The sequence below is a fragment of the Phocoena sinus genome, chromosome 21 (assembly GCF_008692025.1).
Source record: "Phocoena sinus isolate mPhoSin1 chromosome 21, mPhoSin1.pri, whole genome shotgun sequence".
Classification (NCBI taxonomy): domain Eukaryota; kingdom Metazoa; phylum Chordata; class Mammalia; order Artiodactyla; family Phocoenidae; genus Phocoena; species Phocoena sinus.
The window spans coordinates 33,992,511-34,016,535 of record NC_045783.1 but is presented as its reverse complement, the minus strand read 5'-3'; the positions used below and the strand labels follow the sequence as shown (position 1 = coordinate 34,016,535).

The window sequence follows — 24,025 nt, the reverse complement described above, 5'->3', positions numbered from 1 at the left end:
AGTTTCCCATTGAGTTTTTCTACTTCCAAGAGACAACTAGGTTTTTTTTTTTTTTTTGCGGTACGCGGGCCTCTCACTGCTGTGGCCTCTCCCGTTGCGGAGCACAGGCTCCGGACGCGTAGGCTCAGTGGCCATGGCTCAAGGGCCCAGCCGCTCCGCAGCATGTGGGATCCTCCCGGACTGGGGCACGAACCCGTGTCCCCTGCATCGGCAGGCGGACTCTCAACCACTGCGCCACCAGGGAAGCCTGACAGCTAGTTTTAATGTTCCTAATTTTATTGTTTTTGGCTGTGACTTGACATCTCTCAATAACATGTTATACCCACTATTTCTTGATTTATCAACCTTACACATTATCTAGTGACTTGTCTCCTCTGACATGTGAAATTAGAGCCACTTGCAGCATCCCCCATTTCCACAAATAGTTATGGCACTATTCCTGCTCCTTTTACTGGCCACCTCTGCAATTTTGAACAACTACTCATTGACTTGTTTCACTCCATCACGTGCCCACTCATTAGCTCACTCAGATACTCATCGTAGGTCTACCATGTGCTAGGCACTGCTGCAATTTTCCAGGTGCAAGGGATACCACAATGAAAAACGCAGAGACAGTACTTATTCTTATGTGTTACATATTCTAAACAAATCATCATAGTAAATATATAAACAAGGACAAATCATATTAAGCAAGAAAGTAAACTAATAAATACATGCAAGACCTAGAGTGAAAGTGCTCTGCAGAGGGTTAAAGCAAAACTAAGAGGAGGGGCTTCCCTGGTGGCGCAGTGGTTGGGAATCCGCCTGCCAATGCAGGGTACACGGGTTCGACCCCTGGTCTGGGAAGATCCCACATGCCGTGGAGCAACTAAGCCCGTGAGCCACAACTACTGAGCCTGCACTCCGCAACGGGAGAGGCTGCGACAGTGAGAGGCCCGCGCACCACGATGATGAGTGGCCCCTGCTCGCTGCAACTGAAGAAAGCCCTTGCACAGAAATGAAGACCCAACACAGCTAAAAATAAATAAATAAATAAATTTATTTTTAAAAAAAAGACTAAGAGGAGAGGCTGGAGGACGACTGTAGGCTTGTGACCGAGGAACTTACCAGGGAGGCTGAGGTTAGTACTGGGCACACCTAAGTGCCCAGTGAATATTTCATGACAGATAAACCACGTGATTTGGAGCTGAGACTGGATGGCGAGAAGCGGCCGGCCGTGTACTGCCTGTGCTCCCTCGTGGTGAGACGAGAACACGGGGGGCCCCACCGGGCCCTCACTGCCCTGCCTCACCCTGCTTCTCCTGCTCACCTCCAGCACCCGCATCTTTACTTTCATAACACTGCTTCTCCACAGGCAGGGCTAGATGCTGAAGACCAGTGACGTTCACATCGCTACCTCAGAGGTCACATCAGCACGCCTGTGTTACGACTGCTTTCTGCAGGGCTGAGTGTGTCACGGCGCTGCCACCAATCTCCTCATAACCTCTCTGCAGCCCCGCCACTCGCTCTGCGATCTGTTCACACCAGGGACTGGTAAACTCTTCTGTAAGGAATAGGGCAGTGAACAGCTGAGCCTTTCAGAGCCACAGGTCTCGTGGCGAGTCCTCAACCCTGTCTCTGCAGCGTGAAAGCACCAGAGACAGCACATCAAGGAACAAGCCTGCCTGCGCTACCACTTTACTCATGAGACAGAGGGCCAGCTGCAGTCTGCCAATCCCAGTGTACAACTTGAATGTTACACTGTCAAAGAGACTATTTATATCCTGCTCATAAAAACAACCAACTCTTATTTATCATTATTGTAAAATACTGCATTTGTGTATAGCTGAATTTTAGAATCTGAAAAGCAATTAACAGCACTTAACCTTATGACTAGGTAAATATTATTTACTACATAACCCAGAAAGTGTGCTCTGATCACATTTCTTCCTATCTGCATCCAAAGCAATGACCAACTCTTATGCCTTTCAAGGTAAAATGCTTCTAGTATAAAATATCACGAACCCTGTGTACCTACTACCCAGCTTTAACAAGTATCAAAACATGGCCAATTATGCACCTATCTGGACTTCCATCCACTCCCCCCTCCTCCCTGATTTTGAGGTAAATCCCAGACAAACAATTTTATTTCTTAATTTTCTGTCTTTTAATTTAGGAGAGATTTCAACTTTATTTTTAACTATTCTATTGAATTTGTTTATTTTGACAATTCTATTTTTAGTGTTTCTTGATCTCTGATTTTTTCTTTTTAAAATAGCATCTTGTCCTTTTTTTTTTTTTTTTTGCGGTATAAGGGCCCCTCACCACTGCGGCCTCTCCTGTTGCGGAGCACAGGCTCTGGACGTGCAGGCTCAGTGCCCCGGTCCGGGAGGATCCCACATGCCGTGGAGCGCTGGGCCCGTGAGCCATGGCCGCTGAGCCTGCATGTCTGGAGCCTGTGCTCCGCAACGGGAGAGGCCACAACGGTGAGAGGCCCGCGTACCGCAAAAAAAAAACCAAAAACAAAATAAAAAGAAAAATCTCTTCTACTACCCCAATTTCTCCACTTCCTCTAGGGCTAGTTTCCTGTTTATCTTGACCCTTCTCTTTTTTGTTACACAGATTTTCCTCACATGTAAGAATCGGTTTTCTGTAAATTAGGGAATCCAGAAAGGTCAAAATGAAAAGGGCCTTACCCTGCAATACTAATACTCGGCCTAACCTCCTGTACTTCTGTTTGCTTAACTTCTTTAGAAGAGAACCCTCCAATTGGGAAACCAGCTACAGGTCAGGGTATCTGCAGTGGGTGACGGGCAATGGGGCTGAGCTCTCCTACAGAAGACCCCGTTACACCTCGCTGCAGCCTTCCACCAAGCATGGGGGCTTCTCTGGGGTTCAGCTACAGCAGCTCCCTCCCCCTTTATAGGTGTTTTTGGCGCTGCATTCTTTACTCCTTTTAAGGCTGTTTGGCACTTTACCCAGCTGCCTTTTGGCCTTCTGAGGTTGATGATGAGCAGTGGTGTGCTGCTGCTGGCTATAACCAAGCCGCTTGCTAAATATTCGGGAGTCTGGTGAGCCGACTGTTAAACCATTAACAACCTGGAATTGGTCGCTGTGACAGTGTTTATACTGTGGAAATTGGAAAACGCTACAAATCAGGGCTTTTAAAAATCTCCCTCAGTCCTCCTGAGAGCCGATCTCTCTCCTCTTTCTCTTCTTTTCTCGTGGGCTTATCCCATTTTAAATTCATTTATTATGAATTTGATGGGGCTGTGAGAAGGAAGGAAAACTCTGACCTTTGTTCAGTCTGCACTCTTTTTCCAGGCTGTTTCCTTTTTCTTCTCAAACTAGGGCTGTGTTACAGCCAAACTGTACCGCACGTGGGACCCAGGGCACATGGTGGGACGCAGAGCCGTGCTGCAAACAGGTGGTGTAAAACCAGATCTCTTACCTGCAGATCCAACTCATGGCACCTTTGAGCAATTTCTTCCTTGGCCGACAAAGCTTCATTCAGTTCCTCTGAAGTTTTCTTCAGCTGCGTAGAAGCAAAGAGCTACAGTGAACATCGCAATATGACGTGGCAACAACAACTAATGATCGCACATGTACAATAGAAAACTAAAGCGCTTCCCCCTGTTCTTTCTGTGGGGCAGGGAGAAATCAAGAACCCTTCTGCACGAGTCAAAAGGAGGGTTTCTTCCAACTGCAGACATCTTTTAGTCCTGAGTCTTGTCTCTTCTGTACTTGGAAATTGGTTCTTTCCTCATATCAAGTTTTCTTATACATCTCCTAGGGCTACTTGGTTCTTGGTAATGTTGATTCTGTAATAACTAAGAAATCTCACCTTGGTAAAATATATATGTGCTAGAGGAACAGGGGTTCAATTGTTAAAATAAATAGCTAATGTATTTCAACACAATTGTTGTATGGTTTAAAAAATATTTATTCTCTCAGTACTTAGCAGCCAGGATATACGGCCAGAGATAGGCAGCTGGATTGGTCTTGGATTGAGATTTTGCCCGGGAGAAGGTATTAAGGTAAGAGAATCGATTATATTGACAAAATCATCACAATAATAGACCATGAAGTCTAGGCCAGAAAGAGAAGGTAACTGATTAAACAGATGATGAACTGCTTAAGCTAAAGTATGAAGTGGGGAGATTTCCAAAAATAAGATGACGATGTTGGGAGAAGAAAGAGAAGTAGGCTTTAGGCAGGCAGAACAGTAATGTTCACCGTAGAGTCTAAGCAAAGTGAGGAAGAACGAACGTAAGATGATGGGCTGTCAGTGAAAACCAGACAGTTCACTTCTTCACAAAGATGAAGGGTAGAGGAGACTTCTTCAATTGAAGAATAACATGAAATAAAGGTAAGATATCTTTTGAATTATAAATAAATCACAGGATTAAATGCATGCCATTTTCCAGGACTGCATCTATTGTGTTAAACGTGGCATACAGAAAGATATCACTAATGGAAAAAGAAAACATGACTAGAAAACATGAATTATAGTAAATTAAAGAGGTTAATCTACTTTAACCATTCATTAAAACATGAATTATCGTAAATTAAAGAGGTTAATTTATTTTAAAGTGGGTTGTACAATAATATGTTAATTACAAATTACAAATTTAATTACGAGTGTGTAATATCCATTAGTAAAGTGGCTTACGTTCTTGAATTTTAGGTAAAAAATAAAGCATTATACCAATATATTTCATAAGCAATTTCAACTGAAACACCCTTTTCATTAATATGTAAAGTTCACCCTTTCATCTCTGCACGGATAAAAACAATGCAAGATCAGGTACCTGGCGATCGAGGTCAACATAGGCATCGTTCCCAGCAGAGACAGGAGACTCTTTACTCATCAGCTGAAATTAAGATTTGAATGATTACAACCACCAGAAAAAAGTGACAGTCTGTATAATACACTTACAACAACAAACATGAACACCCAGCTGCCATAGAATTATAAAAATTACAATGAAATCACAAATGTAAAAGGAACATTTTCCTATACATTGAAGCTCTTCAGCCTGGAGCTTTGTTTTGCTGCAGGATTAGCCTTCACTTAAAATCACACGTGTAATTCTGGTATGCATTTTCACAGCAGGGCCAGTCATGAGACTCAAGTATTACTTATTCTTACCACTAAAAAGACAAGTCTTTAAGTTAAAATGTGGCTAAATATTTAAAATATTGACTTTTCAGTAAGAAAAATAGTAACACTAAGTAACTATTTCTGAAGAATAAACGTGGGTCACATCAATATCAGCCCAAATTAACCGCTAATGTTCAGTGATGACACGCACATACACACGAATCTAGGTCTCAGCCTCTCTCACCCTTGTGTTGCACACAGAGAAGATCCAGAGGGTGTGTGAGGGTTTGGGGAGAAGGGATAAAATTCTGACTGTGACAAATGTCAGGGGCAGACTCAAATGTCCCAATTTTCTCCTGTTTCCTTCTTATGCTCTGTCTGAAGGACAAAAGAGAGGGACAATTAGAAACGTGGGGACAGACTATTGAGAGATCTTGTAATTTCAGCCTTCATCCCACTCTCTAAAGAACTGAAATGTTATGCTCAGCTGTACCTTCTTCTCTGCATCAGTGGTTCTCAACACTGATTGAGAAGTCCCCAAACCAACAACACCAAACCAACAACACCAGCATTGCCTAGGAACTTGTCAGAAATGCAAATTCTTGGGTCCCTGCCCAGATTTACTGAATCAGAGACTCTGGGGTTAGGGCCCAGCACCACACACTGAAGTTTGAGAACCACTGCTCTATATTAATGTCATGAGAAGAGTGAAGGTCCCTTAGCATAACTAGGAGGGAAAAAAATCTCAGAAAGAGTAAAAGAATACAGGCTTCAATTTTTATGCTTTTATTGTAAGAATGTTACTAAAAAGATGTTCAAAAGATTTTTCTTCCAATTAAAAAAATAACACCCAATGTAGGGAAGATAAAATTCAGAAAAAGTACAAAGAGAAAACACCCATTATTCTACCATCCAGAAATAACCACGTCTATAATTTTGAACTATTCAAGAAGCTACCTGTGCCATGGGTTTCACACAGCTCAAGTAAAAAAGACAAATACAGTGTCATGTGATGAGGGCTGTTGACAGACACTCAGAGAGGAAGGATCTAATTCGGGGGGTGTGGTGGGGGGGTAGAAGGGAGTACAAGTATTTTCTTCCAGTCCCCATTGTTACATGTTAGTCCTTATCATAACACAGTAGCACCTGTGAAGAAAACCCCCTGAACACAGCCTCCTCCCAGTCAATCCCAGCTAGGATGTCCACCTCGATGAGGTTTCCAGGTCCTATACCTCCCGACTTCCTCCCTGGTTTTCACTGACAGCCCATCATCTTACGTTCATTCTTCTTCACTTTGCTTAGACTCCACCGTGAACATTACTGTTCTGCTGCCTGCCTAAAGCCTACTCCTCTTTCTTCTGCCAACATTGTCATCTTATTTTTGGAAATCTCCCCACTCCGTACTTTAAGTTACGCAGTTCATCATCTGTTTAATCAGTTACCTTCTCTTTCTGGCCTAGACTTCATGGTCTATTATTGTGATGACTTTGTCAATATAATCGATTCCCTTACCTTAATACCTTCTCCTGGGCAAAATCTCAATCCAAGACCAATCCAGCTGCCTATCTCTTCTGGCCATATATCCTGACTGCTAAGTACTGAGAGAATAAATATTTTTTAAACCATAAAACATAATATATAGTTTCCAGTCTCAGCTGGGCCTTCAAGGTTGCCCCCAAAGTACAGCTATGCTTCCCCAATCAGCAGTCTCTTTGTTCCCTTTAGAGATTATTCCAAACCTTTCCTACTTCTCAAACCTCACCAACTCCCCACTATTCTTATCAGAAAACCTTGCCTCCAGATAAGAAATTCCCCAATTTCCTGCACCTTAACCTACAAAATTGGCAGCATTCATACCCATCCTTTCCTTCTTCAATCTTGTCGTAATACACTCTCAACCCTGTCTCTTCCCAGCTTCTCAGAGACCCTGTACTAGTTATCATCCTCTCTCTTGTTATCTCAACCTCTATCTTGCTCTTTCCTGTGGCTTCTTCCTATTAGCATTTAAAAAATTAAAAGACTATCATTTACTTGATTACCAATCACATTTCTCCAAAGAAGATAATATACAAATGCCAACAAACATATGAAAAGATGCTCAACATCATTAGTCTTTAGGGAAATACAAATAAGCCACAATTAGAAAACACTTCACATCCACTAGGATGGCTAATATCAAGAAGATGGACAATAACAAGGGTTGACAATGAGGGAGAGAAATTGGAATTCTTAGCACATTGCTGGTGGGAATGTAAAATGGTGCAGCACCGGTGGAAAACACACCTGTGCTGGCACTTCCTCAAAAAGTTAAACACAGAATTATCATGTGACCCAGAAATTCAATTTCTGGGTATATACCCAAAAGAATTAAAAACAGGTGCTCGGACTTCCCTGGTGGTGCAGTGGTTAAGAATCCACCTGCCAATGCAGGGGACATGGGTTCGAGCCCTGGTCCGGGAAGATCCCACGTGCCGCAGAGCAACTAAACCCATGTACCACAACTACTGAGCCCACGTGCCACAACTACGGAAGCTGCTCACCTAGAGCCTGTGCTCTGCAACAAGAGAAGCCACCGCAATGAGAAGCTGGAGCACCACAACGAAGAGTAACCCCTGCTCACCGCAACTAGAGAAAGCCCACATGCAGCAACGAAGACCCAACACAGCCAAAAATATATAAATAAACAAATAAATAAATTTATTAAAAAAATAAAATAAAAACAGGTGTTCAAAACAACCCCGTACACTCAGGTTCACAGCAGCACTACTCGCAATACCGAAAAGGTGGAAACAACTCAAAACGTCCATCAAATGATGAATGGATAAACAAAATGTGGCACCCCCACACCATGGGATATCATTCAGCCACGAAAAGGAACTAAATATTGATACATGCTACAAAATAATCTTGAAAATGGTAAATTTTATGTTACGTGTATTTTACCACAACAGAAAAAAAAAATCAAAGTCAGCTGCACCTGAATAGAGACATACAGACAATCATCTTACAAAAGCCCTTCTTCAATTCCATAGTTTTATCCAGCCACCCTGTCCTCCTCCACAGCCCAATCAGTCACCAAGCCTGTTAAATAAAGCTCGGACAAAGTTCAAATCTGTCCACTTCTCTCCACCCAGCCGCCATAACCTAGTTCAGGCTTCCATCGTTCCTCACCAGATAATTACTAAGGTCTCAACTGCTCTCCTTTTTTCTAGCCTTGTTTTCCTCCGATCCATTCTTCTCACTGCCTGGATTTTCTCAAATACAGACTTCAGTGTATTTTCTCCTTAAAAAGCAATTCACTGGTTTCCAAAATTCCAGCTCTTTCCACAAAGCTGCTCGGCATCCTACTGGCCTTACGGTTCTTGCCTTGCCTCCAGCACCCACACCTCCCGCGCCTGCTGAGGCTTCTTCCGACACCTCCCCGCGCCACGCGGCTGCCTCCTGGACCGCAAGTGCCCTTCCTGACCTCTTCTCCTCCTCCAGTGCTTAGACGAGACGCCGCATTCTCTGAGAACCCTTCCCCAACATCCCCACGCTGAGGGACACACTCCTTTGAGGTCCTACTATCTTTTCCCCATCACGGCACTTTTCATTCTGAATGCTTTGGATGTATTCGAATTGCTCGTTTGGCCATTCTTCCCTTTAGATCACACTTTGTGAGACAAGAGGCCATGTCTATCTTTTCCATAGTTGTATCCTGAAGGCCTCCTATAGCTCCCACTGCATTCTAGGTGCTCGATAAGTATTTACTAAATAAACAAAATGAATATGCACGTAAAATGCACTGCGTTAGTGAGTACCGGCACCATCCGCACAGAGTAGGTGTAGATAAACGCTTGCCAGTACAATTATCACCATCCATCTCTCTATTTCAGATTTCCTCAAAATAAATTCCTAAAAGTGAAATTACAGGATCAATGACAGTAAGGCAGAACAGTTAGTGGCCCCCTTATTGCTTTTCCTGTCTTTGCTTAGTAAAAGAATCCTCAAATTTTGGCTGGGTCCATGACCACCTGGAAAAAAGACCACATTCCCCAGCTTCCCTGTGTGGCAATGTGAGTAACAGCTGGATAACAGGAGTGAGAATTCCTGGAAGTTTACTAAGAGGAAGTGGAGAACCTTCCTTCAGCCCTGCCTGCTGGCCGGAATGTGAATGTGAGGGCTGGAAGCCAAAGAGCCACGGCTGACCACAGGGTGGGAATCACATATTAGGGATGGCAGACAACAAGATGCAAGAAAGCCGTGTCCCTGATGCCTACGGAGCCAACCCATGACCACTTGAGAGCAAATTAAACTCATATCTTGCTTGGCTGACCATCATTTTGTTAGTTTACGCTGCTACCATCAGCACTGACAAACGGATCCTCTCCTAAAAGCTCTGCTTTGTTGAAATGTCCTGTATGATAGAGAATTTGGCTGATCCTTTGCCCCCAGTGACTGGGAGGCAGCTGCTAAATCTCTGGGATTTCTCTGCTGAGTGTCTTTGTTATTCATGGTGGGTCCCTAGATAGTTTAAGCTAGGAGATGACTCTGGTTGGGGGCTGGTGACGCCAAGAAAACCAATCGCATATGGGAGGGTTGGGGCTTTGAGCCACTTGATACCAGCCTGGCCTCTGGGGAGGAGACAGGGGCTGGAAATTTAGTTCAACCTTGTGGCCAATGATCCAACCAATCACACCTATAAAATGAAACCCCAACAAAATGCTGGACATGAAAGCTCGGGTGAGCTTCCCCGGTTGGCTGCTCCCTCTGTGTCTTGTCACACAGTAATGTGCTGGGAGGGTGACATGTCTTGATTCCACGGGGAGGGGACAACAGAGACTGAGTTTGGGACCCTCCCAGACCTCCATTTCGGGGGGTGGGGGGTTGGTTCTGATTCGTATCCTTTTGCTGTAATAAACCGTCACTTTTACTGAGTTCTATGAGTCATTCCAGCAAATAATCAAATCTGAGGAGGTAGTGGGAACTGCTGGATTCATAGTCAGTTGGTCGGATTTAAAAGGAAATGCTTCATAGCACAGGGAGATCAACTCGGTGCTTTGTGACCACCTGCGGGGGGGATAGGAAGCGGGGGTGGGAGGGAGACAAGAGGGAGGAGATATGGGGATACATGTATACATAGAGCTGATTCACTTTGTTATACAGCAGAAACTAACACAGCAATGTAAAGCAATTATATTCCAATAAAGATGTTTAAAAAATTTTTTTAAATAAAAAATTAAAAAAAGTAAAATAGGGCTTCCCTGGTGGCGCAGTGGTTGAGAGTCCACCTGCTGATGCAGGGGACACAGGTTCGTGTCCCGGTCCAGGAAGATCCCACATGTCGCGGAGCGGCTAGGCCCGTGAGCCATGGCCACTGAGCCTGCGCTCCGCAACGGGAGAGGCCACAGCGGTGAGAGGCCCGCGTACCGCAAAAAAAAAAAAAAAAAAAAGTAAAATAAAAAAGGAAACACTTTATCTTAATTTGCATTTAGCATTTTTCATGTTTGTCTGCTGCATTTTTTTTCTGTTAGTTACTTACATTCTATACTATTTTAGTTCCCTTAAAGGTTTCTTCCATTACTTCTTTGATTAAAAAATTCTCCCATCTTAAGATCACTTTCACTCTTATAGTTCTATGTCTGACACCTGATGGAGTTCAGGACATGCTACCCCCAAATATGGCAGCTTGGCATGTTGAATGTTTCAAGCTGAAGGAATTTGAGAAACAGCAGGGACAGGAAAGATTTTCTGACCTTCCTCTGAAGCAGGTCTTAAGTCCCTCACGTGAGAGGCGCCCTCCCTATGCTCAGAGGAAAGGAGTATCCGTATCTTCAAAGTCAGAGGGATGCAGAGGGAATCTGAACAAACAGGACTTGCCGTTTTTCGCCCTATCACATTTTTCCACGAGACTTTCCACTCTTCACCAAATCCAGCATCAAAACACTCAGGTTGAAACACCTCTTTGGGCTTCCCTGGTGGCGCAGTGGTTGAGAATCCGCCTGCCAATGCAGGGTACACGGGTTTGATTCCTGGTCCAGGAAGATCCCACATGCCGCGGAGCAACTAAGCCCATGTGCCACAACTACCGACCCTGCGCTCTAGAGCCCACAAGCCACAACTACTGAGCCCGCGTGCCGCAACTACTGAAGCCCACGCACCTAGACCCCGTGCTCCGCAACAAGAGAAGCCACCGCAATAAGAAGCCCGCGCACTTCAAGGAAGAGTAGCCCCCGCTCGCCGCAACTATAGAAAGCCCACACGCAGCAACAAGGACCCAACACGGCCAAAAATAAATAAATAAAATAATTTTTTAAAAAAGAAACACTTCTTTGATCTTCATTTCTTTATGAAGCCTCCTGTGTTGTGTAAAACTTAAATACATTTGTATGCTCTTCTATTGTTAATCTGTCTTTTGTTTGTTTGTTTTTAACAGAGGCTCCAGCTAAAAACTTGAAAGGGTAGAGGAACAAAACAGTTTTCCCCTCCTACAGTTTCAAATAAATATTCATCTAGAAACTGCCTTGAGTCTGGCTGGAGTTGAAGACCCATTTCCTTCCAAATAAGAAACCAATACTTAAGTGTGAGGCAGACTGCTGGTTTAAGATAGATATTATTCATAATGGCTTTAGGAATTAGTCTACTATTCCTAATTCATTAGAGCATTAAAAAAAATTAGGAATTGTTACGGAATATCTATAATTCCAAGACAAACATTTAACGTTTAAATAAAAATGAGACAAGCTATAGCATAAGTGCGAAGAAAAAAATTCTCAAAAAATGAGTAGGAGAATCTCTTTTTAAAATTTCTACTTCAATTATTTAAACTCATGTTTGCTCCTTTAACTTCTCACAAACTGTAAGCACAAAGGTCCAACATACCTCCTGGATGGCTGTCATGACAACGTGTTGCACTGATTCCTCCATCATCATGATGGCTTGGATGTACTCTGAAAGTAAGAACAACCTGGAATGTCAGTGTTCAAGTTATAGACGATCAAGGGAGTAAAGGCTAACACTTCATGAATTCTGAAAAGAAGTTTCCTGTGTTTTGATTCTTCCTCGGAATTCCTCGTATATGGTTAAATACATGTGTCATAGGTAAAGTAAAGGCTGAAAATCACATTATTTATCCGTCCTTAAAAATAACTGCCCCCCCATAAAGTTGAGGCTACAGCTAAAGGTCACAGGAATGGAGGATCTCGGGAATGTAAAACAATGAAACGGTACAGCCTAAGGCCCGAATGGAAAGGACTCTGTATTACTGTTCCTAAAATCTAAAAATCTTTCACATTATTCTTTGCTACATGTTATAAAACTTTGATGTCTGTGTTTTATTCTTATGTGACATCAAAGTATTGAATTGTGTATAATTTCTACCTTAATATTTTCTACAATTAAAAAAAAAAACTTAGGGATACTGAGACCTGCTCAGGACAAAGAATTAAGGTGAATTTAAGATAGAGACTGACGCTATAGTTAAACACTGTGTAACCCGGGGCTTTAAAATAATGACCCAAATCTCTAATAAGCTAAAGCATCAATTTCATCAACCTTACCCTCACCAATGCCGAAAAAGAGAAGGCTCCCTTAGCCGTTCATAGTGACAAAGTTGAAAAAAAAAAATTCTGCCTTCTAAATAAAGCCCTGGAAGTAGTTTTCATTATTTTCAAATCCAATAATAGATGAAAAAACAGGTATTAAGCATAAACAATCAATAGGCCAGCTGGATTTCAACAAATACGTAAATATATTTTAACAAGAAACATTTTTTTTAATTTTTTAATTTTATTTTTTTTATACAGCAGGTTCTTATTAGTCATCCATTTTATACACATTAGTGTATACATGTCAATCCCAATCTCCCAATTCATCACTCCCCCGTCCCCACCCAATAAGAAACATTTTAAAACATAAAGTCATTAGGAAATTATAGCCTCAACCTGCCTCTCTCCACTCTATACCCAAAAAAACACCAAAAAAAATTGTCTCAGCACTCTAATATTATATGAAAGAGTCTTACTGTGCAATCGTTACAGTGACCTACTGGCAAGAAACTCATGGATTTGGAATGCCAAAACTGTAGTCCTTTGCTTGACAGGTAACTTGTTTAAAAAAAAAAAAAGAATTTTGACAGCACTATTAAATTACGACATTCTGGTTGTTAAAGCCAAAGCTTTTAGTTAAACAAAGCATGTTTTTAAGGAAGTACTGTCGTAAGGATGCTTGTACCCAATCAATGATGCGTATGCAAGTATACACAACACACTCAAACCACAGGCATCGTTCTTAGGCCCAAAGTAGGAATACTGTGCATCATAACTTAACCACTTTCCGGTTTTAAAAAAAAAAGAATCCCTTTAGTCTGAGCTGAACTTTTTGTTTGTTTGGTTTGTTAGTGAGGAGCGTCCTACGAGCGTTGGGTACAAGGCACCAAGCACAGAATTCCCAGGCTACAGAGCAGCTGGCACAGCCGGGATCGGAATGAAAGACTGTGAACATGGTGGGGAGAGGCAGTGGCCCAGCCATGGGAGAAAGACGGACGACAGCCCCGTGGGTGTGAAGGGTGTGACGGGGGACAGGGGGCGGAGGTTAGTCAGGTGTGAGAGGGGAAGCGTTAGTTAAGAAGCGGTGTTGCCACGTCAAGGCCCTTCCCCGCGAACACCGTAAAATGCTGGATGATAAAATGATGATGAGAACCACGTTAATGTACTAGTTTTGAAAAGTTAAAAAAAAAAAAGTTAAATCTTAAAAGTCCAAAATCCAAGTACGTATGATTACTGGCAGATCCAGGAGGCAGTGGAGAATGAGCTAGGCTACGCCGGGGAGTCTGTCCTGCAAAGTAAGCGTCTAGGTCCAAAGCCTACAGCTCAGCTCAGTACAAAGAGCATTTAGTTCTAATGTGGGAGACACGTGTTTTTGTCCTCGCTAGCCTCTCACGAGCAAGAGATCTTGGGCAAGTCAAACAATACTCAGGAGTCTCAGTTTCCCAATTTGTAAAAAGCGCCGTTTGTTCTGTTAACCAGGCAGGAGGGAGAACTCGGTAAATATTATTTTTAGTGCGTTTTTACTGCTAATCTCTGCTTTTTCAAATACACCACCACTTACGTGCCCCAATTTAACAAGTCAGATAGCCAAGAGAAAGGCACGCTGAGCCAACGCCTCACTTCTAGGAACTGAGAAACAGCCTCTAAACACAGAGCCCTTGTGTCTGCGGTGCGCTACGGGTTGCGAAGCAAACACACACACCGTTTCACCTACTCCTCACGACGACCAGCTGTCGTGCCCCGCCTCTGCAGACGAGGAAACAGGCCGGGCCCCCAGGGCAGTGACAGGTAACACTCGGCAACTCAGAAGTGCATTTGATCCAAGCTCTCTGCTGTGTTCCTGAGGCCAGAGCATGCCCTCTGGACAGTGAGAGGTTAAAATCCTGTTCAAAGTTTTCATCATTTATGTAATTTTTAGGGAAAACCTCAAGCCAGGTGTTACAGAGAACACTTGGTCTGTGTGAGAAGCTCAACAAATATTTTGATTGTCTTCCCATAGAACGACGGATATAGGTAACATCCTTGCCTTCTCCTATTCACACCCTGTAATAAATAATTAGCCAACTCTTAACAGCTAGACATCTCCAAAAGCTGATGAATCTCCTAACAGAATAAATACATAAGAAATTCTTATCTGAATTCAGTGAACTACATTAAATAATTTTTCATCTGCCTTTTAAAGTCAAGCGTTCTACTTAGAAATGCCCACCCCACTCAACTGCAAGTTCCGTGAGGGCAGGTACTATCTTGGTTTTGTCTGACACTGTGTTCCAAGCCCCGGCAGGGTGCATGACTTCGGTGAATGTTTATGAATAACCCCTTCGCACTTGCAATCTAAAGTATCGAACTTTACACTCCTATAGCTGAATTGACTATTATTAATTAATTAGTTTGGCTGGACCTTGTCCAAGTAACAGTAAATTTCATTACATTCAGTGTAGTTAAAAATAATCTGCTCAAAGAATTATGCAGTCTTGCAGAAAGGGGAAGAACATCATCATAATCAAATTTATTCTAACCTGTAAAACCCTTTTCAGCTTGAAAACAGATTACTAGCAAAATCACAGAAAATGGCATACTTGGTGGGTGGCCTTAAGATGTTGTTGTTTGTACATGTGATTTATATATAAAATACACAACGTGTATTACTTTACTTAACTATTTTACATGCATACACTAACATCAAATAAATTACCTTGCTTCTGTTCACAGTTCACAGCACAGCCTAAAATGAGTTGGAGCATCCTTCCCAGCTCTGCGGCATCAGAATGCTCCCCAATAAGGTTCACGTCAGGGAGAGTAAAGTCATTAATTTGCTGCCCTAAAATCTGGACAGAGATAAAAACATGAGAATTGCATTTACATCTATATGACCAAATAAAATACTTGATAGAGATTAGTTTGTCAGAAACTCACTGTTAAGAGCAGAGCAGTTAAGCCAATCTCACTCCCAATTTCTACTTATACCTCCCATACATAAATTATAACTATCCTGAGTCACAACAACTTAGTCCCTCATCTGGTATGTGGTATGCACGCCGAGCAAAGAAACTGAGTACTACTGACCCCTCCACCTCCCCCAGAAAGACTGGATGTGCACTCTCCAGAGAAGGAGAGCCTGAGAGCTTCTGAACCAGGGGGTACCAGAAAGAGCAGAAGTTAAATATAGGTTCATGCCCACAACAGGAAGACTCCCCTGGCCACCTTCACTCCATTTGACTCTAAAATACTGATAACAAGACACCCACATAAGGAAAGAGAATGGAGGCTTCCTTCATGGGGAAACTGGCCCCAAATGAAATGACACATTTAGACAAACGGGTAGGTTTCTGTCTGATAACCCTACAGTGAAAAAAGAAGATCCTAAAAGCGCAGAAGCAGGATGAATGTGGCTGTAGTGTGACGGGTAAGGAAGGAGCAGGGAAAGAGGAGGTGAGAAGGGTCATGTGGCATCCGGTGGCTCCTGGTAAGAAGTATGGATCTGATTCTCGATGCCACAGGAAACCATGGAAGATGACTTGGAGGATGAGAGTGACATACATTCTCCTTTTTAAAACTCATCCTGGCTTGAGAGTGGAGAACAGATTGTAGTGGGGCAGAAGTGAAATCAGGGCACACTCCGCGAGTTATCTAAGCAAAAGCTGGTGATGGCTCGGTACAGGGTGGTGGCAGCAGAAACAGAGAAAACTGTATTTTGGAGATTTAACTATAGGTCTTGCTGATGATATCAAATGAAGGAAGGACTGCAGGATGATCTGTAGGCTCTGGACTTGAATAGTAGGGCGGACGGCAGAGTCACATACTGAGGTGAAGACAGATAACGTAAGTACAGATGTAGGTTTAAATGCACGTAAGCTTGTCGGGAAAAACAGTAAGGAAATAACACAGGTGTTTCTAGGCTATGTTGTGTCCACTTGGTATCTGTGATCATGAAATTTAAAGTAAACTAGCTCCACTGCCTGATTTTTTTCCCCAGCGATATCCTGACCGTTCTGATGCAGACTCAGAGGATAAACTGAGTTAATCTAGGGGTACGGGTTTGCCAAGGAATAAAATGGAAGTAGGCACAGGACTTGTTAGTAACTGTGCATGGACTCTAAACCACCTTCACGAGTAAGGGAAGAAAGGAGAGAGTTAATGGACAGCAGAAGGGAAAGTTTAACATAAATGAGTAACCACTCACAAACTATCCATAGTATAGTGAAAAAGATTATCTAGTAAACATCTAATAGCTGGTGAACCAGCTTTTTGAACCAACATCTTAGAGACCATACAATGGAACATAAAGCTGATTATTAATATTAAGGTAATATTTCCTTTACTTGAAACTACTGTAAAATATTGTAAGATTAAACTATCCTACAGTAATACTTCCAAGCAGAATGATAAAAACTCCTTACCTCATGATTGTAATCCAGGATTCCTTTCAAAATTTTCTTTAAATTGCTTATCTGTTTAAAGAGAGAGAAAACAACTGGGTAAAAGGCAATCACAGATGAAAATATAGTTTAACCTAAAAAATTTCTGAACCAACTAATCATTCTTGTTAATCATAAAGTAAACATAAAAAATAAAATTCAACAGTACATTTGAATTACTATCATAAAAAGACTATCAGTGGCTTAATTTATTTGATCTAAGAGATCTATAAAGCAAATTAAGTATCCAATTATGTTAAATTTTCAATGTTCTAACCACATTGACAAAAATTCGAAGGTAACTGAACAAGACCTAACAGTAAGATTAAATTATGTAGATCTTCTGCATAGAAAAAAAAACGTATCATCCTTAGTGAAGACTTGAGCTCAGTGCTGTTTTACCCAGAAAAGTAGAGTTGCATCTTACATAGAGGGTAAGTTCTAAATTTAGAGCATTAAACAAAAATTACAGTCAAAATTACCCTTGGATATCTCCTAACACAACCTACAAATCAGGTAGTCACCTATGAAGGAATGTCTCCAAATTCCTCCATGGTCAGAAAAGTGTTTTCCTTCAGCTGAGGCCAAGTAAATATTTAGGAGCCATAAGGTTAAAAAAATACTATTACATCTTTAAATGTTAGTATAACGCTCAGCATTGCCAAGATACTTGTGCTATAAAAAGCATCCCAGTAACACGACAGGATGAGGGACCAACACTCACTCAACTCCAGAGCGCAGGCTCCTGGTCATGTTACCTGGGTGAAATCACGGGCAGAATTACCTGCACTATTTACTGTAAACTTATTTTCTTCCCTCTTTTTTTTTGACCCAACTTATCTGGCTGAATTTGCGTTAAGTCATATGCACACACGATATGATGCTGTTGATCATCTACCTGGCTGTCCCCAGGTAGATGCTCATAGTTGAAGATGTCCTAGGACAGAAGACTGTAGGAGTGATAGCTATCAAATAAAAGATTCCACAGCAGGGGATCCAGTGGTTAATCAAAGACATACTTATTTTTAAGGGAGAAAATAAACTGAAAACTTCATATTAAAAAAAAAAGAATCTCATAAATAAAACTAACATGTTTTGTATGCCTAAAAATTTGGAGACACGGAAAATATATAATATACTTTCTCTGGTTCTAGGGTGTTCAATTTTTCGTATTATAACATTTTAAATTAGAAAGTCTTAAAAATCAATGTTTTCACTTAAAATGGTAGTTTATTCTCCACTGAAAAAAGCTACAAATCTTATAATTAATCAATGGTATCTTAAAATCAATCTTAAAATTGAAGAAATATAATTGAAGAAACATAATATAGGATAAAATATAGAGAATAGGAATGCAAATCGGAATGGTTACTTTCAGTTCAGAATATTAAGAGTACAATAAACATTTCGCTTTCTCTCTGTTACTGCCTTTGCCACCCCGGTGACACTGAAGACCGTGTGGATTTACGTGCACACTGTGTGCACGGGCGTGGGACACGCAACTCCCTCTTGTGAAGCAGCAGCAAACATAAGCTGATTTAGCAGCAAGACTTTAAACAGGTTATAACGTTAAAAAGCCATCACTTTAATTGCCTATTCTTGAAAGGTTATTTAGAAATTAAATAGCATCCATTCACTCTAGCTTAGTGAAAAGGAGGAATTAGATTTTGGCAGACCCAATATCTAGTCAGTGAATAAATATTTTCCTCAAACATGTGTTTTATGGGGAAATATAAAGACAAACCACGCTTAGCTCATCTTAAGTCCAGGGGCTTCACACGCTCACTCACTTGCACTTCGGAGTCCCTACCAATGTGTATTAAAAATAAATGGCTCCAGAGTTTTCCAAGCTGCCAGTCATGACCACAGATCAAGGTGGTGTAAGGAAACTATAGAGATGGAGAACAAGTCAGCGGTGGCCAGGGGTTCGGGTGAGGGTGGTGTGGTTGATGGGATAGAGGCACCACCGGACACCTGGCAGGGATGGGGCAGCCTGCATCGCCGTTATGTGAGTCTACACGCTGACAGGGCCACACAGAGCGGCGCACACACACAGAAGAGTGTGTGCAGAACGAATGAACTGTGAACACGCTGTGGATCGTATCCACGTCAGTTCCCCAGGTTTGCTACTGCATTACAGTCACACAAGATGTTAGCCCTGGAGAAACTAGGGGAAAGGTATGTGGAACTTCTCTGTACATTTCTTTTCCCAACTCCTGTGAATCTATAATCGTTTCAAACTATAAAGTTAAAAAAATAATTTAGAGATGGGTTGCAATCTATATTTCAAAAACTGAACTAAAAACATTACTGCATTAAGTAAGGTTAAAAACGTATTCAACTATTCAGGAACATGCAGTTAGGTGGGTGGGAGGCTGCAGTGTAAACTGTGTTTCTCACTGTGGGTTTCCATCAAAGATGCTTGAGGAATACCGAAAAATAAGGCTACTAGGAAGGAAATAAAAATAATCCATTCTCTGAGTGTTCTGGACACAGTTAATAATGATCAGTATTTTCTCATTATTAATAACAACATTACTGTCCTAAGTACATTATATGTATTAATTCATTTATCTCTGTGAGGTAGATCCTATCACAATCCCCATTTTACAAACGGGAAAACTCACGCACTGAAAGGTTAAAGACTTTCCCAGCAGCTGTGAGCGGCTGTGAGTGGCTGGGCTGGGATGTGGACACAGGCAGTCCGGCTCTGAAGCCCGAGCCCTCAGTCACTATGCTTTACCGACTCAGACTATATCTTGGTGAGCAATTCCAGGTTACCCCAATCTTCAATTCTAGATTATTTCACCAAAGGCTATCTAAGTTTCTAAAGCTCACTAGACGCATCAGAGCAAAAGTCAACAAGTAGTATATACACCCAAGTAAAAGGTTAATTAACGAATAGGAAAATAAAAAGAAAATACCTTTAGCCTCCAATTATCTCCCACTTCAGTTTTAATTCTGTTTAGCCAATTTTCATCAAAATATGCAGGATCTCTGCAAATAAGAAAAAGCTAGCATGTTAATATCATGTAGCTTTCAAGCTAAAACAAAACCAAACACACACACACAATTGAAACCCATCCTGTATTATCACTTAACTGCAACAAAAAAAGGTATTTGACACACGAGCCACAAAATAATACATGTACATGAGATCGAATGCAATTACAGTAGAAATCTCTAAAATCAACTGTTATCACTCATTAAAAAACATAATTTTATCAAAAGCAAGCTAAAAGGTGAAAAGTGATAACATACAATTAATACATGTTTTTCAAATTATACACTAATCTGGAATTAACATAATTAGTAGATACCATGCTAATATCTAAAAACAGTCCAAATCAATGACAATTGCTTTATAAAGGCAAAAGATGTATATTAGGAAGAAGGTTAAAATAAGCTTTTCAGTTAATATTTCAATGACTTCCATCACCTACTACTTCAAAGGTCACCAATAATGTTATTAAAATTTCAGTTTCTTTAAATAATATAAACAGAGAACCTGTTTATGTAATACTAGACATTAGACAAAGTTGGATACCATTTCTGTTTGCAGAAGCCCTAAATCTAAGATAACACTGGTGTGGACAAACAAACTGAAACAAGGATAGACGCTGAATATACTTATGCTTATTTTTCTTAGGAAAACCTCCAAAACTTCTATAAACACGAGAAAGAAAAAAAAAAAAGGTTTTATCCTGGTATGATAGTCGCTTTAAAGTTCCTGAAATCGATGCTCTAAAAAATTAAATTATTTGTTCAAGACCACAGACTGAACACCTCTGTCCTGCTCCAGCAAGTGCCAAATCCAAAGATCTTTTCATTACACAACAATCTCCGTTCACTCAGAAAACATAATGGCAACAAGGGAAATATGTTAGGGGAAAAAAAATCTACATTTCAACTTACACTGTCACTCAGACTGATAAATACAACCGCTACTAAATTTTGGTCAAATTATCTTTAAATAAAGTAACCTGCTATGTAGAATTTCAAAAATTTATTATTAAGAAAAATATACATATTTAGGCATAAGAATTTTTTGGTAGAATTTTTTAAATTAATTGCTTGATTGATTAATTAATTAATGGCTGTGTTGGGTCCTCGTTGCTGTGCGCAGGCTTTCTCTAGTTGCAGCGAGAGGGGCTACTCTTCGTTGCAGTGCACAGGCTTCTCGTTGCAGTGTCTTCTCTTGTTGCAGAGCACGGGATCTAGGTGTGTGGGCTTCAGTAGTTGTGGCTCGCGGGCTCAGTAGTTGTGGCTTGCGGGCTTTAGAGCACAGGCTCAGTGATTATGGTGCACGGGCTTAGTTGCTCTGTGGCATGTGGGATCCTCCCGGGCCAGGGATTGAACCCGTGTCCCCTGCATTGGCTGGTGGATTCTTAACCACTGCGCCAACAGGGAAGTCCCAAGGCATAAGTATTTACGAAAAACGTTACAGCTAAGTTTTCTCTGTAGAAATCTATTAGGATTATTTTTGAAGCCTGTATCCAAGTTAACATGTTAACTTTATTGTCTATTTCTCTACTCTTAAATTTTTAAAAATTGAGATATAATTCACATACCATACAACTCACCCATTTGAAATACACAATGCAATGGATTTTAGTACATTCACATCACCACAATCTAATTTTAGAACCTTTCCACCTTCCCCAAAGAAATCCTGTATCCACTGGCTGTCACTCCCATTTCCCTCTCTCCAGCCCCTAGAAATTACTAATCTACTTTGTTTTCATGGGCTTGCCTATTTTGTACATTTCATATAAATGAAATTATACACTGTGTGGGGTCTTTCGTGTCTGGCTTCTTTCACTCAGCATGCTTTTAAGGTTCATCCATGTTGTAGGACGTGTCACCACTTCATTCCTTTTTATGGCTCAAAAACATTCCATTTATGGATACACTACATTTTGTTTATCTATTCATCAGCTGATATACATGCTTCATGTGGGTATGTTCCTAGGAGTGGAATTGCTCGGTCCCATAATAACTCTGTTTAACATCTGAAGTGTGACCAAACTGTTTTCCAAAGCAGCTGTACCATTTTACATTCCTGCTAGCAACACGTCAGTTCCAATTTTTCCACAGCCTGTCAACATTTGTTATTATCTCTCTAAAAAGTTATGCTCATCCTAGTGGGTGTGAAGTATTATATTATCTCACTGTGTTTTTTTTTTTAATTCTTATAATTCATTTATTTTTATTATTTTTTTAATTTTTGGCTGTGTTGGGTCTTTGTTGCTGCGTGCGGGCTTTCTCTAGTTGCGGCGAGTGGGCCTCTCATTGCAGTGGCTGCTCTTGTTGCGGAGCACGGGCTCTAGGCGTGCGGGCTTCAGCAGTTGTGGCGCACGGGCTCAGCAGTTGTGGTGCACGGGCTTAGTTGCTCTGTGGCATGTGGGATCTTCCCAGACCAGGGCTCGAACCCGTGTCCCCAGGCGGATTCTTAACCACTGTGCCACCAGGGAAGTCCCTCTCACTGTGGTTTTGATTTGCACTTCCTTAATGACTAACAACGTTGAGTATCTTTTCATGTGCTTATTGGCCACCTGTATATCCTCTATGGACAAGTCTATTCAGAGTCTTTCCTGTTAAACAACTGAATTGTCTTTTTATTATTGAGTTGTGAGAGGTTTATTTTTTTTGGTTTGTTTTTTTTTGTTTTTAGTATTCAGGGTAAAAGCCCCTTATCAGATATAAGATGTGTAAATAATTTCACACATTCTGTGAGTTATCTTTTCACTTTCTTGATGGCATAATTTGCAGCACAATGGTTTTTAATTTTTGATAACGTTCAATTTATCTATCTTTTGCTGTTGGTATTATATCTAAGAAGGTTTTGCCTGATCCAAGGTCAGGAAGATTTACTTCTATGTTTTCTTCTAAGATTCTCGCAGCTTTAGTTTTAAATTGAAGTTATGATCCATGTGCATAGTGTACGTAAAGGGTCTAACTTCCTCCTTCTGCATGTAGATATTCATACCCATCCATTTTTGTTTTAAGCTTCATCTAGCTTCTTTAGTCAAGGTTCTTTTGTTGTTAAGTCAGAGAAACTAATTTGAGCAAAATTGTGCAAAAAAAGGGAACTTACTGGAAGACCACTGATGTATGTTATGGTACATAAAGATAGCTGGGCCTCCTTGAGTAGTGAAATAAGGATCTGGAAAGCTGTTAAGAATCCAGACAGTACTCCCCTTCTGACTTTCACCTTTGCTTCTGCCCATCTATTTGTTTTCTCTCTGAAGACCAACTTTTTCTGTTTCTCCACACAACGCTGAAGAGAGCCACACACACACTCTAAGTCTTCACCATGCCAGTTCAAGAAGATAGTTTTGAAGACCAGCCATCACTCAATCCCAATACTAAATTCCCAGGAAACTCCAAATAATACAGCTAGAGACTGTTTTTCATCCCTAGTCCGATTGTATGTGACCAAAAGGATGGAGAGCCACAAGTAGGACACCCACAACTTCAGGTTTCAGAGAAAGGGACTCCTGTAAACTGGGCAGAGAACCTCCCAAAAGTGTCCTCTTTGCTTAAAACCTCTTGTGAAAATAGATAATGCAAAGAAAAACAACTTAAGTGAATTCTACTGAGATATTAAAGAATTGTTATAAAAATAGCTCAGAAAGTAGAAAATATTCCATATTTTTAATAATCAAAAAAACTGTAATCTAAAAATCATAATCATTGCCTATCAAGTAATAGTCTTTCCAATCAAAAATGACAATCATAAGTAGGGCAATCTGTGAGTCTGGTGCTAAATGGGTGATGATTACCCAAAGCCAAAGGCACTGAACTTACTAGCTAAGTGGAAATTCAGGGCCACACAGCTAAAAGATACTTATATTTCAACAGGAAACCCCTTAACTTATAAAAAAGAATGCTTTAAAATGTCTAAGAGGGCTTCCCTGGTGGTGCAGTGGTTAAGAATCTGCCTGCCAATGCAGGGGACATGGGTTCAAGCCCTGGTCCGGGAAGATTCCACATGC

The 24,025-nt window shown here is 41.1% G+C and overlaps 1 protein-coding gene across 1 annotated transcript in view; it reads right to left on the bottom strand.

Annotated features, from left to right (window-relative positions):
• The window catches only part of HOOK3 (hook microtubule tethering protein 3), a 110,042-nt gene that overhangs the window by 53,300 nt on the left and 32,717 nt on the right, over positions 1-24,025 (bottom strand). Inside the window, 6 exon segments of the mRNA XM_032618413.1 lie at positions 3,431-3,514; positions 4,791-4,853; positions 11,945-12,012; positions 15,305-15,437; positions 17,010-17,060; positions 19,952-20,024. Of these exon segments, the coding sequence (XP_032474304.1) occupies positions 3,431-3,514; positions 4,791-4,853; positions 11,945-12,012; positions 15,305-15,437; positions 17,010-17,060; positions 19,952-20,024 (472 nt within the window).